Raw genomic sequence first — 14,749 nt, 5'->3', positions numbered from 1 at the left:
TTCGATGGTGTTAAATGACATTTCAAGTAACATGTTCTACATTTAATTTCGATTTATTTAAATAAGTAAAGTTGTAATACAATGTAATTCAACAATGATGTTCTTAGAATCTACTATGTATATTACAATCTACAATTTTAAATTTATATAAATTTTGTGTTTATTGTTAGAATGTTTTTACATTCGATATTGCAGCCATCTAACGGCAAAAAGTTCGAATTAATTTTGGATCGTATGGTTAGAGCCATTAAATACAAAGTTTGAGTAGTCTGTCGTTCCTCTGGTCGCTCTCCGTAGCGCTCAGTACGGTGTGCTCACTGATAAATCCTAGTGGTTTCTAGTAATATAGGTCGTGGATCGGGACCAGTTGGCTGAGTGGAATATACCGCTTACAACAAAGCTGCGTAGTACCAACTGTAAGATTGCCACGCAGAAGGATTACCGATCTATGTTTAATGTCGGTTATTAATGACGTGTGTCATGGCAGTGTAGTGTTCGATGTTTTTCACGTAGCAGTTGACATATACTTGCATTAGGCAAATAGATAGTAACAACGAACATTAGCAATATAATGGCGAAAACAATTTTGCCGTGGCTATTGTTTACGATATCTACCATTCATTGTGCGTGGGCTTTCTACTTGCCGGGCTTAGCACCTGTGAATTTCTGCAAGGCCGGAGAAACGACGGAAACGTGCAAAGTAGTTATTTAAAAAAATATTCCACCGTTTTGGAATTTGGTTACGATTATACTACTTCTCTCTTTTTACTTTGAAATTATTTACAAATAATTATAAGTAATCACTCTTTGTTTTTAGCATTTATTTAATTTGAGATAGATTTTTATATCAGTCTACTATTTTGATTGCCACGTTAATAATTATTTCAGATAATTCTGTACGTGTTTCAGTGTACTCTTTTATGACATGTGTCTCATATTGTGAAATCAAGTCCCGAAAGATTGTAACCATTGTATGCCTAAGGCTGAGTTGTTTTGGATTATGATCATAAATGTCAGATATCAGTGTCAAGATATGTGATACTTCAGTTACACATTAACATTAAAGCAATAAACACTCACACGAGAAAAAAATACATTCCCAGTAGTATTCTATGACCGCTATGATGGAGTGTTTTATTTATTTTATTTTAAATATGTCAAACTTACACAAAGATTATTTCATTATTTAATTGGTATAGGTTATGGTAGAAATATGTTGTTCTCCACTATTTAAAAAATCAGTGCATGAAGGTCACATCTTTAGATATTTAACTGAACATAAAAATAATAATAACAAATAATATTTTTAAATTGAGGTATTTATTAATTGAATAAAATGTTCAGGAGAAGAAGTTCCATTTTTTGTCAGAAATTCTTATATTTTCAAGAAATTGAATAAATATTATGGCACTCTTTACAACATGATTTAAATTTCTTTTAAGAATTTACATATTGGTAATTTCAGTAATGTAATTTATTTTATTGTAGTCCTTTGCAATTATATGATGTTCTTTGTTTTAGTCTGAAATTAAACTGTATGTAAACCGTTTGAACACTGAGAAGTATGTAATACCATACGAATACCATCAGTAAGTTTTTCCATGATTTATAAAGAACTGTGCTCTGCTATAATTTTAGGAAATTGAAACTAATGGATTTAACAATTTTTAGTTTTGATTTTTGCCCTACCGATGAAAGTCAAAGTCCTGTTGAGAATTTGGGACAGGTTGTTTTTGGAGAACGTATAAGACCTTCTCCATATAAGGTAAAGTCACACAATATAATATTTTCTTCTATTTTTTAAGTGTAATTGATTTTACACATAGTATTATTTAATTATACAATTTGAAGTGTAATAAATGTGTTCATTTGTACATGAATTGTACATTTTTAGTTAGAGTTCTTGAAAGACGTGAAATGTGGCATTGCATGTACAAGAACTTACAAAGGTGGAGACAAAGAATCAGAAAAAAAATTGGAATTTTTGAAGAAAGGAATGGCACTTAACTATCAGCATCACTGGATAGTGGGTAAGATTTTAACAATAAAATTAATTAAACCTTAAATGATGCAAACTATTGTTTACTACCAGTGTTTTAATCATTTTGCAGATAATATGCCAGTCACTTGGTGTTATCAATTGGAAGATGAACGACAATATTGTAGCACTGGATTTCCTATGGGTTGTTTCTCTCGAGAATTAAAATCTCAACAAGATACTTGTAGCATTAGTGTAAATATTCATCGCCATACTATTCAAATTAATGAATAATGCTATCGAGACAAGTTTCTAATATTTTAAGAATATTCTTATTATTTCAACTTAAAGAACATATTGATACTAATTAAAATTAATATATTCTTTCTTCATTAGGGCGCGTATAACAAACCGAAAACTTATTACCTGTTTAATCATGTAGACCTTACAATTACGTATCATAGTGGAGCAGACGAAGAGTGGGGATCTTCATTTAAAGAGAATGGCGGACGCATAATATGTAAATGATTTGAAATTTTGATTCATATTATAAGTTTTTATGAACTTACGTTTTTTTAAGTTTTATGCTTGTATTTTTAACAGCTGTTAAAGTGGTTCCTCGCAGTATTAACCACAATAGTAATAATCCTAATTGTGAAAGTAAGATACCATTAGAAATATCACGTGATCCACTTCCAGTTGGCAAGGAATTATCTATCACTTATACGTATTCTGTAACATTTATGGTAAGTTCTCATGTAATAAAATGAAAAACTGAATTAAGTTGGCATTTAAAGAAATATCATTTGCGTTTTCAATTTCAGGAAAATAATACAATCAAATGGTCATCTAGATGGGATTATATTTTAGAATCTATGCCACATACGAATATCCAGTGGTTCAGTATTCTTAATTCATTAATAATTATCTTATTTCTTTCTGGTATGGTGGCCATGATAATGCTTCGAACATTGCACAAAGATATTGCTCGATACAATCAGGTACATTAAAGGAACGTCATTCTCAGTCAGCTATGTTTTCTTAATCTTTAACACTGGGTAATTTGTCGGTGTAGTTAATTCTTCATTTCTTTGTTTCATTAAATTTTGTCATAATTTCATGTATCATTTTGTTATCTCGATTACGAATAACTCTGAAGTTCTTAGTACAACAATTTTATTTTAGTAACCCAAATGAAAAAGAGACACTCAGTTTTTAATTCCGCATTATAAAACTATCATATTTCCATGTCTGTGTTGCAATAACGCAGGCTTGCTTCCAGATAGAGTCAGGAGAAGACGCACAGGAAGAGTTTGGCTGGAAATTGGTCCATGGTGATGTATTCCGACCTCCTCGCAAAGGAATGTTACTCTCGGTTTTACTTGGGTCTGGTGTCCAAGTCTTCTACATGACACTTGTAACGCTTGGTAAGTTTTTAAACATGTATTTGACGCGGGAGACTGACTATAATTTTATTGAATTCCATAGCATTTGCTTGCTTGGGATTCTTGTCTCCTGCTAACAGAGGCGCTTTAATGACCTGCGCCATGGTTCTATATGTTTGCCTTGGGACCATTGCTGGCTATGTATCTGCTAGGATATACAAAAGTTTCGGTGGTGAGAAATGGAAGTCCAATGTACTCCTTACATCTATGCTGAGTCCTGGGTAATGATTTATTTAATCGATAAAGTGTCAGTAATTAAAACTATATCAAAGTTTATAATTTAATTTAAAAATTTATATATTTCTTGTTGAAATTTAACGAAGTGCTTTTTAATTTGATTGAATTGTTTAATTTCGTTTACAATGTATTAAAATATCCATATTTTACAGAATCGTATTCAGTTTGTTCTTCATAATGAACTTGGTATTCTGGGCAAATGGAAGTTCAGCTGCAGTACCATTCAGCACCCTTGTTGCTCTTTTAGCACTTTGGTTTGGAGTATCTCTTCCATTAACATTTATTGGTGCTTATTTCGGGTTCAGAAAAAGGGTAATTAAACATTTTCTTTCTCTTACTGAATCAGTAAACAAGTGGAAATAAGAGAGGAAAAATATTAAAATTAGCAAATCTCAAATACAGAGTTGAATTTGTCTTCGTTTTAACATGCAAAGAATTTCTATTACCATATATATTTTTATTAAATCATTTTTTGCAAAAGAAGGAAATGTATTTTATTTCAGCCTTTGGAGCATCCTGTTAGAACCAATCAAATTCCTAGGCAAATACCAGAACAAAATTTTTATACGCAACCAATACCTGGTGTAATAATGGGTGGAGTTCTGCCATTTGGATGTATATTTATACAGTTATTCTTCATACTTAATTCTCTGTGGTAAGTACCATGCCAATATAAAACGCTACCTAGGCGACGTTAAAATACAAGGTATTTTTAATACTTATCATTTGTTTTTCAGGTCGAGTCAAGTATATTATATGTTTGGATTTCTTTTCTTGGTGTTTCTCATTCTCGTTATCACATGTTCGGAGACGACGATTTTACTTTGTTATTTCCACCTTTGTGCAGAGGTAAATAATAATCTATCGTTAAATCGATAACGAAACATCATTTTTTTACACGTATGCGTTAAAACTAATTTTTATTTTCAGGATTATCATTGGTGGTGGCGCAGTTTCCGAACATCTGGTTTCACCGCGTTTTATTTATTAATATACTGTATACACTTTTTCATAACTAAATTGGACATAAAAGATGCTACGTCTACGTTCCTCTATTTCGGTTACACTTGTATTATGGTTTACTTATTCTTCCTCCTAACAGGTAAAGTTTTAGTCTATAATAGAAAGCAACTTTTAATATTAACAAATTACCAAACGTTTCATGTGTTCAACAGGTTCAATCGGTTTCTTTGCCTGCTTTTGGTTTGTGCGGAAGATCTACAGTGTCGTGAAAGTCGACTAACGTATCAGCTTATGATACCCATTGAAATAAAATGAATGTGGTATAAGTAAACAGTAACATGGACGATTGACGTGAAGCTAAATTTTGTTAAATATGTTAATACACAAGCTTTCAAGCCCTTTTATGCACGAGTATGTTATTTCGATATGATCTGAAATTTCAACATTATGACTGAAATTCCGTCAATAATTATTGCAAAAATATAAATCTATCGAAATACATTTCTATACAATTAAAATCCTTGATTGCTACTCACTATTTGACGCAATGTGCAATAAATTATAAGATAAAAAATTCTGACAATAATCGTCAACAATTAAAAATTAGTCCATAACAAATTAACGACAATTTTACAATATTGAAATTGTAAAGCGACTAATACTTAGTAATTGTGTATGTTACGTATTGCAACAAATTATAAGCAAGTCTAGTCATAGCAAAAAATTAACAAGGAATTGGCAGGTATTTGGACTAGTGCGCAGTTATTGTGCAAGATTTCGAAACGTATATTTACCAACGTGATGCGATGAATTTGCTATTTTTTTCGATTCTTCTAAACGCGTGCATAAAAGGGGGCTCAAATCAGGCCATTAATCATTTGCTTTGTTACCTGAAATACACAAATGTTCGTACTTGGTTAACATACGAATCGATCAATACAGTCACTGTTATATATTCCTTAGTATTTCATCCTTTTGATAATGTGGTAGATGTATCAAAGCTATGAAGGTACGTGTATACATGTTACAAACAAATTATGCAATCCAGACGTAATGTCTAATTATTAGAGATACTGGTTACCAGAATAAACATATAAGTATAAATATCAGTTTACAATGTAAATAAGAAAACACTTTATCCTATATTTAAATCAATTATTTTACGAATTTTCTGGATTATAGATTTTACTTGTAACTTATATACACATTTTTTACCATATTTGTAAGATCGATACCTTTGTGGTCTTATGTTCTAGCATTATATTGTAAACCGAATGTGTCGTTAACGCATTGCTAACCGCCCGAGTTGTCTGCCTAGAACGCCATGTTTCGTAAATTATTCAAGAACCCCCGCGCAGTAACATAACGTAATCTATAACTACATTAGTATGAGTATTAATAACATAAAATTTGAAAATAAAATCATCTTTTTGCATAATACTCCCTTCTAGACCTCAGAATATTTCTTGAAATTTTATATTATGTATATTTTCTGCCGACTATACAGCAATTCTGTATTGACTTAATGTTTAATAAGATTATTCATGAATAATTTTATTAATGTCGCTAAACATTATAAATTACTGTACTCGATTGAGCTTGTGAAAAAGGCTGTAGAATTCTGTACACTAGCGATGCATGCGACTTTAACCTCTTCAGGGACGAATTTCTTGCAGTGAAAAAAAAATTAATTTAGTTTCTTACTTGTCCACATTTTATTCATTTTATATTGATAGCAATCCAGTAAGTAAACAAAGTTGGGAAAGCAATAAATATACTCCAAAAAAATAATGTTTCAGCAATGTGACTGTTGAGCGTTATTAGTAAATTATGAATGAAGATGTTTCATATATTCAGGGCATACCGGTTCTTTACATTTTACGAAAATATAATGGGACCGTAACTTGGTACCAATACAATACAAAAATTATTTATTATCTACAATAGACTTAAAGTTTACAATCAAGCGCACACGATTATGAGAAAAGTGCTAGTCAAGACGATAATTAAACATATGTGTACGTTTATAATTACTTATAAAATATAACTAGTAATACAAAATACATTTTATAATTGAATAAAATGCCATTACCGCAGCTAAACGAGTATTTTTTTGTTATTATTGAAAGATTTTACAGAAAATAGCTATCAACAGATTTCAAATTTGCGTTCATTTGGAATAATTTTAATTTAAAAAGAACTAAACGTACACATACATACCAGTGTCCCTGAAGAGGTTTTTAATTTTAGATTGTGTACAGTTATTATAAACATACGTATATTGTATGGCTATAAGAGGATAATACGGCGTGGCGTGCAAAGGTAGATCTATCCATTCGGTTGTTTATCTATGCGCCGTAGAACGGGTGGATCCACCCGAGCGGTTGGCATTATTTCAAATATTTTGAACGATGACTTACGAATATCACAATTACAACAAGGATTTAAAAAGATTAATTTTGTTGGATCTTTGATGCAGTCTGAGCAATAATTATTTTGTTTAGGCTCTATTTAACAGATACCAAAAAAGTATTTTTTTTTCGTGATAAAAAGGTATTTGACGACGTTGTATATTATTATGACACCAAGTTTCTGCTTGAAATATGAAAAATCATTTTTCGTAAATACTACCAATAAGTTTAGTTTAATCGTAGATATAGAGTGTACAAACTGGTAATTAATTTGAACGCCGAATTTGGAATTTTTTGTTGTCTTTTTATTCGTCTATTAATAGTATTTGTGACTGTGAAATATTTTTAATTAATAGCTGACATGCACACATCCTGTAATTCGTTAATTTTGTAAATTAAAGCAATTACAACGTTAGCGTTAATAATGTTAATATAAATAAAGATCGAATAAGTGTACGTAGACATTTCTCTATCTGTAACAAATCACGTAAACATGTTCCCGACCTTTTATGCGTTACACAACTTTCCTTGTTAAAACAGTCCTTTTTTAATTACATTCTCCAGTATGTATAAAATAATAATTCACGTTAAAAATGATAGATACGTAACATCAAGTAAAATGTAACTAATCAATTCATTTTCCGTTTAAGCATGTATATTATCTTCGTAAATCTCGTTTTATGAACTTGTTTAAGGATAAATAACACGTTGCGAATGCAGTGTTGTAAAAAGTAAGCGCCAAATGTACTTTCGCACATATTCTATAGTGTTTTACATTTATTGATAATTTTACATGTATATCACGGAATATTCGAATTATACTTTATGTACAAACGTGTTTCTTAGGTGTGCGATCTCACCTCGCTGATGCGAGAAACACCAAAAACTTTACATTCTACTACCAAATCTGTGGTAGTGTATGTCAAATTCAAGGAAATCGGCTATTCTAGTAACAAAAGAAAAGATTATCTGGGGAAAATGATTTTTCCCCGATGGTATTTAGGATGACTTCTTCGTGTCGTTCGATGACCGACAGAGGTTTGTCATCTCGGTTTGTTGCTGATTTCGACAACTAGCCGAATTACGATGTTTTTTTTTTTTGGTGATATTATTATTATTTTTTTTTTTTAACAAGTTGTATTTGCAATGATCATGAATACTAAGTTTCATGATTTTTCTACATGGACCGTGTTTTTGTTCAATAATCCTTCGATTTCCAGGGCGCATTTTGCGGTATCGCGCTACAGTGTATCGTAGAATATGATGCGTGTCTCCTAGACGATGCAAACACTCTCGTGTTTGTTCTATAGTTACGCTGCTCTGTTGAATAGATAATGTTGACCTGTAAGAAGTACAGTTTAATGCTGAAATTCAAGGGAGCAGGAAGCGGGAAGCGGAACATCTCAATCATGCAAAGAAATCTGTACAGTTCTCATCGACGAGTGAAGCGACAAAATCAACGAATGGGAGACAGACAACAGAGAAACAAGTTCACGGAATTGAAATAGAAATAAAACGACAAAGAAATATATCTTGAAAAAAAAAATCCGGTGTCCTAAAACTAAGAAACTAACACTCCAACGCGATATATTAAAGTACTAATCGATAATACAACCTGTAAAACTAATCGAAGGTTAAATTGGATGAGAAATCAACGTTTGAGAACATGTTTGGAAAGTTTTGTCGACTCTAAAAAGAAGGGAATCTTGTCTTTTTCTTCTGTGATCTCGAACTGTCTTGACATGGAGATGGTAAAAATCGGAATTTTTGCATTAGAGAGGGAAAGGTACGTTTATCAATAATGGACAATCAGAAAATTATTTTCTCGGACTGCGACGACGACGACCGTCCCTATTATTTCTCTCCGCGCGCCTCATCTCTTCTAGTCTGCGAGCGTGTTCCGCCATGTGTTGCCTTCTCATTTCTTCCTTCACTACAATCTGCAATCATGTAGAATTTTTACGTCACTAAATTAAATTTAAAAAAAGAATTAAGTAAATAAAAAATAACACGAAGAAATCAACCCTTTGCACTAATATATTGCCTATTGTTCGGGGAAATCCCTCTCTTTACACTATGCTGCATTTTACACTTACAAACAGTATTGCGAACTCCTTTAATCACTTTCAAACTTCGATCAAGTTCATAGGTCTCTCTACTTGTATTTAATAAAAAAAATTCTTTATCAATTATTTTTCGTCATACTAAACCTACCACGACCGGTCATATGACCGTTTTCAAACTTTTGTGTTCAGTTTCTTATATGCAATGTTATCACATCGCCATTTAAGTAAGACGTTTCTTATAATGTACATTGAGTGAACTTTGTAACTTCACTTGTTTTCTGAGAAATATAAATAATGTGTCTTACTTATCGTAACCGGTTATTTAACCGCTAAGAGGATTTATATTATTTATTCTGAAGACTAAATCCTAAAACTATGCAATCGATCGAATATAGCAGAGGTGCAACTGAAAACCGGATAAGCCTTGATTATGGTATTTATTTGCAGACCGCAAAATGAGGAAGTATACAACCTTCTAACCAGAAGAAAGAGCAAACAGTGTAAAGATTACACAGACCTCGCTACATTTTGATACGAGAGTGTAAGAGTGAGAAGTGTTTATGTCGTTGATTGTACAGTTGAGAAGGATGACAACAGTAAAATTTCGATGTAGTGGACTGATTAAAAACAAGAAGTGTCAATCCTTGGCCCTTATTTAAGGAAGTGATTTCATATCAATAGTAAGCAAATTTTTAATTAGACATATGGATAGTCAAAAATTGACTATCAACTCTAACGCAACCCTTATTTGAATAAGTGGGGTCCTATTGTACTACTAAAATAAACAATATTTATAACAAATTATAATAAAGATACAAAAAAAAGTCATAACTCACGCAATGCATTTTAACATTGACGCACCTGCTCATTTGTGAGTGGTAACCAGTATATGCATGGCGTCGCCTTTGTCTTTCTAAAGAGATCGTCTAAAAGCTTAGCCGGTGGTGGCTCGTCCTCTTTCTTTTTAAATTTGCGAGCTGGAGCTGGAAGATGTACCTCCACCGTAGGACTCCGACTCCTTTGCCTTATTTTTTTATCATGATCCTTTTTTTCACGTTCCTTGTCCTTCATGTGTTGCTGCCCATCTTCTTTACCTAAGTCCCACTCTCGGACTACCATCACCTAGTATTTACAAAATATATATTTTTTTTTATAAAATAATTTTAATATAATGTTTGGATTTATACTGACGGATTTATATTTACCTTTGTATTTGTTCTTTCATCCCGGTTCCAATCTTGCCACGTATCTGACGGTACAAGAGGTCCCGTTTTTCTTGGAATGGATTGATCTTTTGACAATTCGCGCGTCAATTCCATGTCATCTTTGGTTGCATACTCAACATGGAGCCTTTTCGGATTCGAAACAGGCCAAGATATACCGTGTAGTGCCTGTCTTGTCTCGAATGCCTGGTCCTCATTGGCGTACTGTAATGTTTCATTTAATGACTGCATGTAATATACATTGTAATTTATCTAGGAATATCATAGGATACAACAGAGATAGTACATAAAAATATTAATGAAACACATAGTTACGAGAAGTCATTTTACTAGATACCCACCTCTACAAAACATTTAGACTTGATTCTGTCCATCCAAAATCCATTTTCAACGATCGTGCCAGTACGCGAAAGAAGTTCTTTGATTTGATTCAGAGTGAAAGGACGAACCAAGTTTTTGATCAAAAGGATGTTCGTGGGCTTCGTAGCTGGTGGACTAGGGGATTTTACGTGCGGTGTTTCTTTCACAATCGATATCTTCCGTCGCGCTGCTACAAATCACAATTTAAATAATAATTAGATGAAATGTTTCAAGAAAATTAAAGTATTTAAATACCTATGTGATTATCGATCTTCCCATCCCCTTTTTTTGCAGCACCGTTCTTTTGCATAAGAGCTTCATCGCCGGATTTATTATCGTTCAATCCGTCATTTAAGTTGTACCATTTATCACCAGCTCTGTAACGATCTCTATCTTCATCGTCATCTTTTGAGAGACGAACCTCATTTATCGACAACGGCCTCGCTCCTGGTACTAATACCTATAATATAAGAGTATAATCTCAGACTTGATATATGGCATTATGAATATGCGCATATGATTATAATAAAAATTAATCGAATAAGTTAAAAATGAGGTTATTACTTTAAGCGAATCCGTAGAAATTGAAAACGAAGGCGCGGTGTCAGTAGATAGTGCAGTACCCCATCGACGTTTTCTTGGAGCACATTTTAACTCTTGTTCGGCACTATCATGATTTTCCTGTGAAATATGATAATAGTATTAATTTACAACATACAACATACATCATTTATTTGAAAGAGAAAGTTCAACAAACCTGATTTAAAACAGCAGTCTCGCTATTTGCATTTGAATCAACTTCTTCTTTTTTAACATCATTCTTTTCTGCTGCTATTCTAGCAGAACTGAAACACAATTTATATAATTATAATAAAAGAATTATCATTAAAGCCATTCGTGAATCGCAGTACAATTTATGCTTACAATGATCTTTTTAAGTTTACTTTCACAGGTTTATGAGTCACCGTATGAGCTGCTGTTGATACAGAATATTCCGATTTTTTTTCATTTACGTTATCCAATTTCGGTTTATTTTCTTCGCTATGTTCTACATCTATTTCCATATTATTTAGTAGGGAATTGCTTTTTACTTTCGGTGACTCAAAATTATCTTTTTGTTCATGGGAATCCTCTGTATTCGCTTTCTCTTCTTGTATATAAGAATCTACTTCGATTTCTCTTTTAATAGGAGGTTCGTCCTCTGAATCTGGCGTATCAGAATTAGACGAATCCCGATATTTGGTTCGATGCTTTCTGCGACTGGCACATGACATTCTGCCACTAGATCTCTTACTTTTATTACGAACTTCATCGTTGGACTCGGACGACGAGTTCGCTTCACGATCTTTTCCTTTTCCATCGTCATCCTCATCGCTGCTCGTATCTTTGCGAATAACATTTTCAACGCTAGCTTCCTTACTAAATGCTTCTGTTGACTTTTCGCTGGTATCTTCCACAGTTGTTTCTTTCTTTGGTATGTTTATTGCCACAGATGAATGGTCGCCATTTGAACTAGGAGCCGATATGGTTGTACTACTCGACTTAATGGGTGCACTATCAGCATTTTCGTTGGGGATATTTGCCTCATTTGATTCACCTTGCTGATCTATGTTTGGTTTATCGTCAGACAAGTTGGCTGAAGTGGTTTCGGGCAGGATCTCCTTGCTATCACTTACCTCTTCGTTGGAGTCCTGACCTGGGCATGAAGAGGAGGGATCGTTCGGCTGTTCAGCGCTACTGAGCGTTCTTGTACAAGAAACCAGTTGCTCATCTGCCGAGTCAGCCTCCTCTGCAACTCCCTCACCACTTTCCTGCCACTTGTTCGATTTTTTCCTACTCAAAGAACTATCAGATGACGCTTCTGACAAGGTATGTTGTCTACATAACTTCAGCTTCTGTATCTCGCCAGGCGATGCATCGGCTCTTGTCACTTCCCAAACTGATCCACCATCATTGTCCTCTTCATTTTCTTCCAATTTTGTCTTCAGATCTGTTTCAGTGGATGAAACTATTTCGTTATGTTCTTCTATAGGTTGTTCCAATTCTTTTCTTTGGTGTTTTATCAAAGTTGACTTCTTTTCTATTTCTTTGCTACTGACGCTTTTCACAGTCTCCTCAACATTTCCCGGTTCCGGTGATGATGAATGTGTTCGCTTTGCACGTCTACGTGTTGACTTTCTAGTAGGTTTTTCGACTTCCTTCTCCGGAGTCCCTTTTGCTTTATTTCTTTCGCTTTTGCGCCTCATACCTAAAATATATAAACATATATAAAAATATAAAATACATGAAATAGAAGTCTAATACTGTAAAATAATAATGTTTAATATTTTCTATAAATTTGACCATTAAAACAATAGATTTGTCACAGAATGAATAAAATGTACTTGGTATAAAGTATGACTGATACTTATAAGAAAGTTTTTATTTATGCTCATAAATAAGCATTTGTTTCTTTATTTGGCATACATGCTCTAAAATTATCATATGTTAAATATATATTTTCAGCTGTATTCTTTTCATCTTTTGATTCATAGGTATATCAAAAATATATAAAACTAATTGGCACCATTAAATTATGCTTACATATATTTATTTTAACGTATGCTCTTAGAATATTACGTAATTAAAGTCATTATATTAGTTATGTTAAAATAGGAATCATAAAATACGATGTTAATACTATAAATACATATACAAGATGTTAACAAAAATGTCTTATGAATTGTTGCTATTTCTTAATACTTGGTATTTCAGTCTAAAATAAGAATGTGTATATCTTTGAGTATCTATAATTTGTTCGATTATCTAACTTTTAAATCTCATATCCATATTTTTTGTAACACCTATTGTGCATTACAATCTCAATATACTTATTACCTGTGTTAAAAACAATTCATTTAAATGTTAAAAGAATTGAAGTATCAATCGTTAGTTATGATTAATATTTCTTTAATAAAACTTTAAGAAACAATATAGGTTTGCGATATAATAATCTATGCTTTAAATTATATCATGTAAAACACAAATTTGTTTAAATACTCAATATATTTAATAGCATTTCTTATTATTTGATAATATTTTTCATTACTTTTCAGTACATTTTTAAAAATTGATGTTTACGAGCAATATACTTCAGAAAAAGATAAACTCACTTGGTAAAAATGAAGGATTGAAATAGTGCTTTTAAATATGTGTTGTATAGGCGCTTAATAATCATTTACAGTATTCTTTTACTAATTACTTAATTATTTGATTATTCAAACAAATAATAACCAATTTTCCGCATCGTAAAGAGAAAAAAACGTAGTCTATGTAACGAATAAAGGACGCTTATATGTATTACTTAGTTAAGAACTGGTTTCAATAGTTATTTTTAATAAATATTTACTTCGAACTGTTCAAGTAATACCCCCGAGTTTGATTTGTGGTTACCTGAGAAACGCGCGGGCGTCCTATCATCTAAAAATTATACGCAACTACTTACTCAATAAACGCGCTTCTTCGGTTAGCTAGAAGTCTGTCAAGTACGATGCGCCTTTTGGTAATATTATTGACACATAAATATTGTACTTAAATCGAAACAACGTCTCCTATGATGCTTCTAATAAACGTTCAGTCTACCGTACTCCATTGAATACAAATACTTTACATCACATCAGATAGGCTCACGAAACCGGAACCACTAGTATAGTAAGTTAGTTCACAAATTCTGACACCAGAAAAAGTAACGAAAATGATTGTTCGTAAACTTGCTCATTTATGCCTAATTTTCACGACGATATATGAAAGCGGGATGTGAGACTATGCAATGTTTATATTGTGATTAACAGATGGCGCTGTCTCTAGGGATTTTACTTAGGGAATTCACTCTAATCTAAAATATCCACGAATGGCTCTATCCATCGACAGTCGACAGTATAAACATCCGGTCTTATGAAAATGTTACAGTTGCAATAAAAGTATAAGACTGAATAATATTAATGAAAAAGTATTTTCTTCTTGTAGATAATACATAATAAAATATTTTAGAAAGAAAATAAAGAAATCAGATTCATTCAATTAGAAG

At 32.4% G+C, this 14,749-nt stretch overlaps 2 protein-coding genes across 4 annotated transcripts; one reads left to right on the top strand and one right to left on the bottom strand.

Annotated features, from left to right (window-relative positions):
- Positions 1-442: 442 nt before the first annotated feature.
- Positions 443-7,490, top strand: LOC128894418 (transmembrane 9 superfamily member 2). Of its 2 annotated transcripts, none has more exons than XM_054156136.1 (15): positions 443-700; positions 1,522-1,589; positions 1,672-1,765; positions 1,895-2,030; positions 2,112-2,233; positions 2,375-2,498; positions 2,582-2,724; positions 2,803-2,979; positions 3,249-3,405; positions 3,467-3,644; positions 3,813-3,972; positions 4,164-4,315; positions 4,398-4,509; positions 4,591-4,762; positions 4,836-7,490. In XM_054156136.1, exons 1-15 carry the CDS (start codon positions 572-574, stop codon positions 4,901-4,903), a joined length of 1,992 nt encoding a protein of 663 aa, XP_054012111.1. In that variant the 5' UTR covers positions 443-571; the 3' UTR covers positions 4,904-7,490. The 2 variants fall into 2 exon arrangements, with proteins under 2 accessions (XP_054012111.1, XP_054012112.1); XM_054156137.1 differs by having other exon boundaries at positions 446-700; positions 3,261-3,405.
- Positions 7,491-8,121: 631 nt separating this feature from the next.
- On the bottom strand, positions 8,122-14,347 carry LOC128894413 (apoptotic chromatin condensation inducer in the nucleus). Of its 2 annotated transcripts, none has more exons than XM_054156131.1 (9): positions 14,168-14,347; positions 11,608-12,931; positions 11,441-11,528; positions 11,248-11,364; positions 10,939-11,143; positions 10,665-10,873; positions 10,306-10,527; positions 9,962-10,222; positions 8,122-8,974 (listed from the first exon to the last, which is right to left on the bottom strand). In XM_054156131.1, the coding sequence occupies exons 2-9, from the start codon at positions 12,927-12,929 to the stop codon at positions 8,852-8,854; spliced, it is 2,547 nt and encodes an 848-aa protein (XP_054012106.1). In that variant the 5' UTR covers positions 12,930-12,931; positions 14,168-14,347; the 3' UTR covers positions 8,122-8,851. The 2 variants fall into 2 exon arrangements, with proteins under 2 accessions (XP_054012106.1, XP_054012107.1); XM_054156132.1 differs by lacking the exon at positions 14,168-14,347 and having other exon boundaries at positions 11,608-12,289; positions 12,360-12,520.
- Positions 14,348-14,749: the final 402 nt, after the last annotated feature.

The sequence above is a fragment of the Hylaeus anthracinus genome, unplaced genomic scaffold (genome assembly GCF_026225885.1).
Source record: "Hylaeus anthracinus isolate JK02 unplaced genomic scaffold, UHH_iyHylAnth1.0_haploid 3, whole genome shotgun sequence".
Taxonomy (NCBI): Eukaryota; Metazoa; Arthropoda; class Insecta; order Hymenoptera; family Colletidae; genus Hylaeus; species Hylaeus anthracinus.
Note: the sequence above shows the minus strand (reverse complement) of the source record. Positions and strands in the feature narration are given on the sequence as shown.

Coding starts and splice junctions, on each gene's coding strand:
- LOC128894413 (XM_054156131.1), bottom strand. CDS start 12,929: ATGAGGCGCAAAAGCGAAAGAAATAAAGCAAAAGGGACTCCGGAGAAG. Junction 11,144..11,247: donor TTTCTACGGATTCGCTTAAA/GTAATAACCTCA, acceptor CTTATATTATAG/GTATTAGTACCAGGAGCGAG. Junction 10,223..10,305: donor ATGAAAGAACAAATACAAAG/GTAAATATAAAT, acceptor TGTAAATACTAG/GTGATGGTAGTCCGAGAGTG.
- LOC128894418 (XM_054156136.1), top strand. CDS start 572: ATGGCGAAAACAATTTTGCCGTGGCTATTGTTTACGATATCTACCATT. Junction 1,590..1,671: donor ATACCATACGAATACCATCA/GTAAGTTTTTCC, acceptor AACAATTTTTAG/TTTTGATTTTTGCCCTACCG. Junction 2,031..2,111: donor TCAGCATCACTGGATAGTGG/GTAAGATTTTAA, acceptor ATCATTTTGCAG/ATAATATGCCAGTCACTTGG.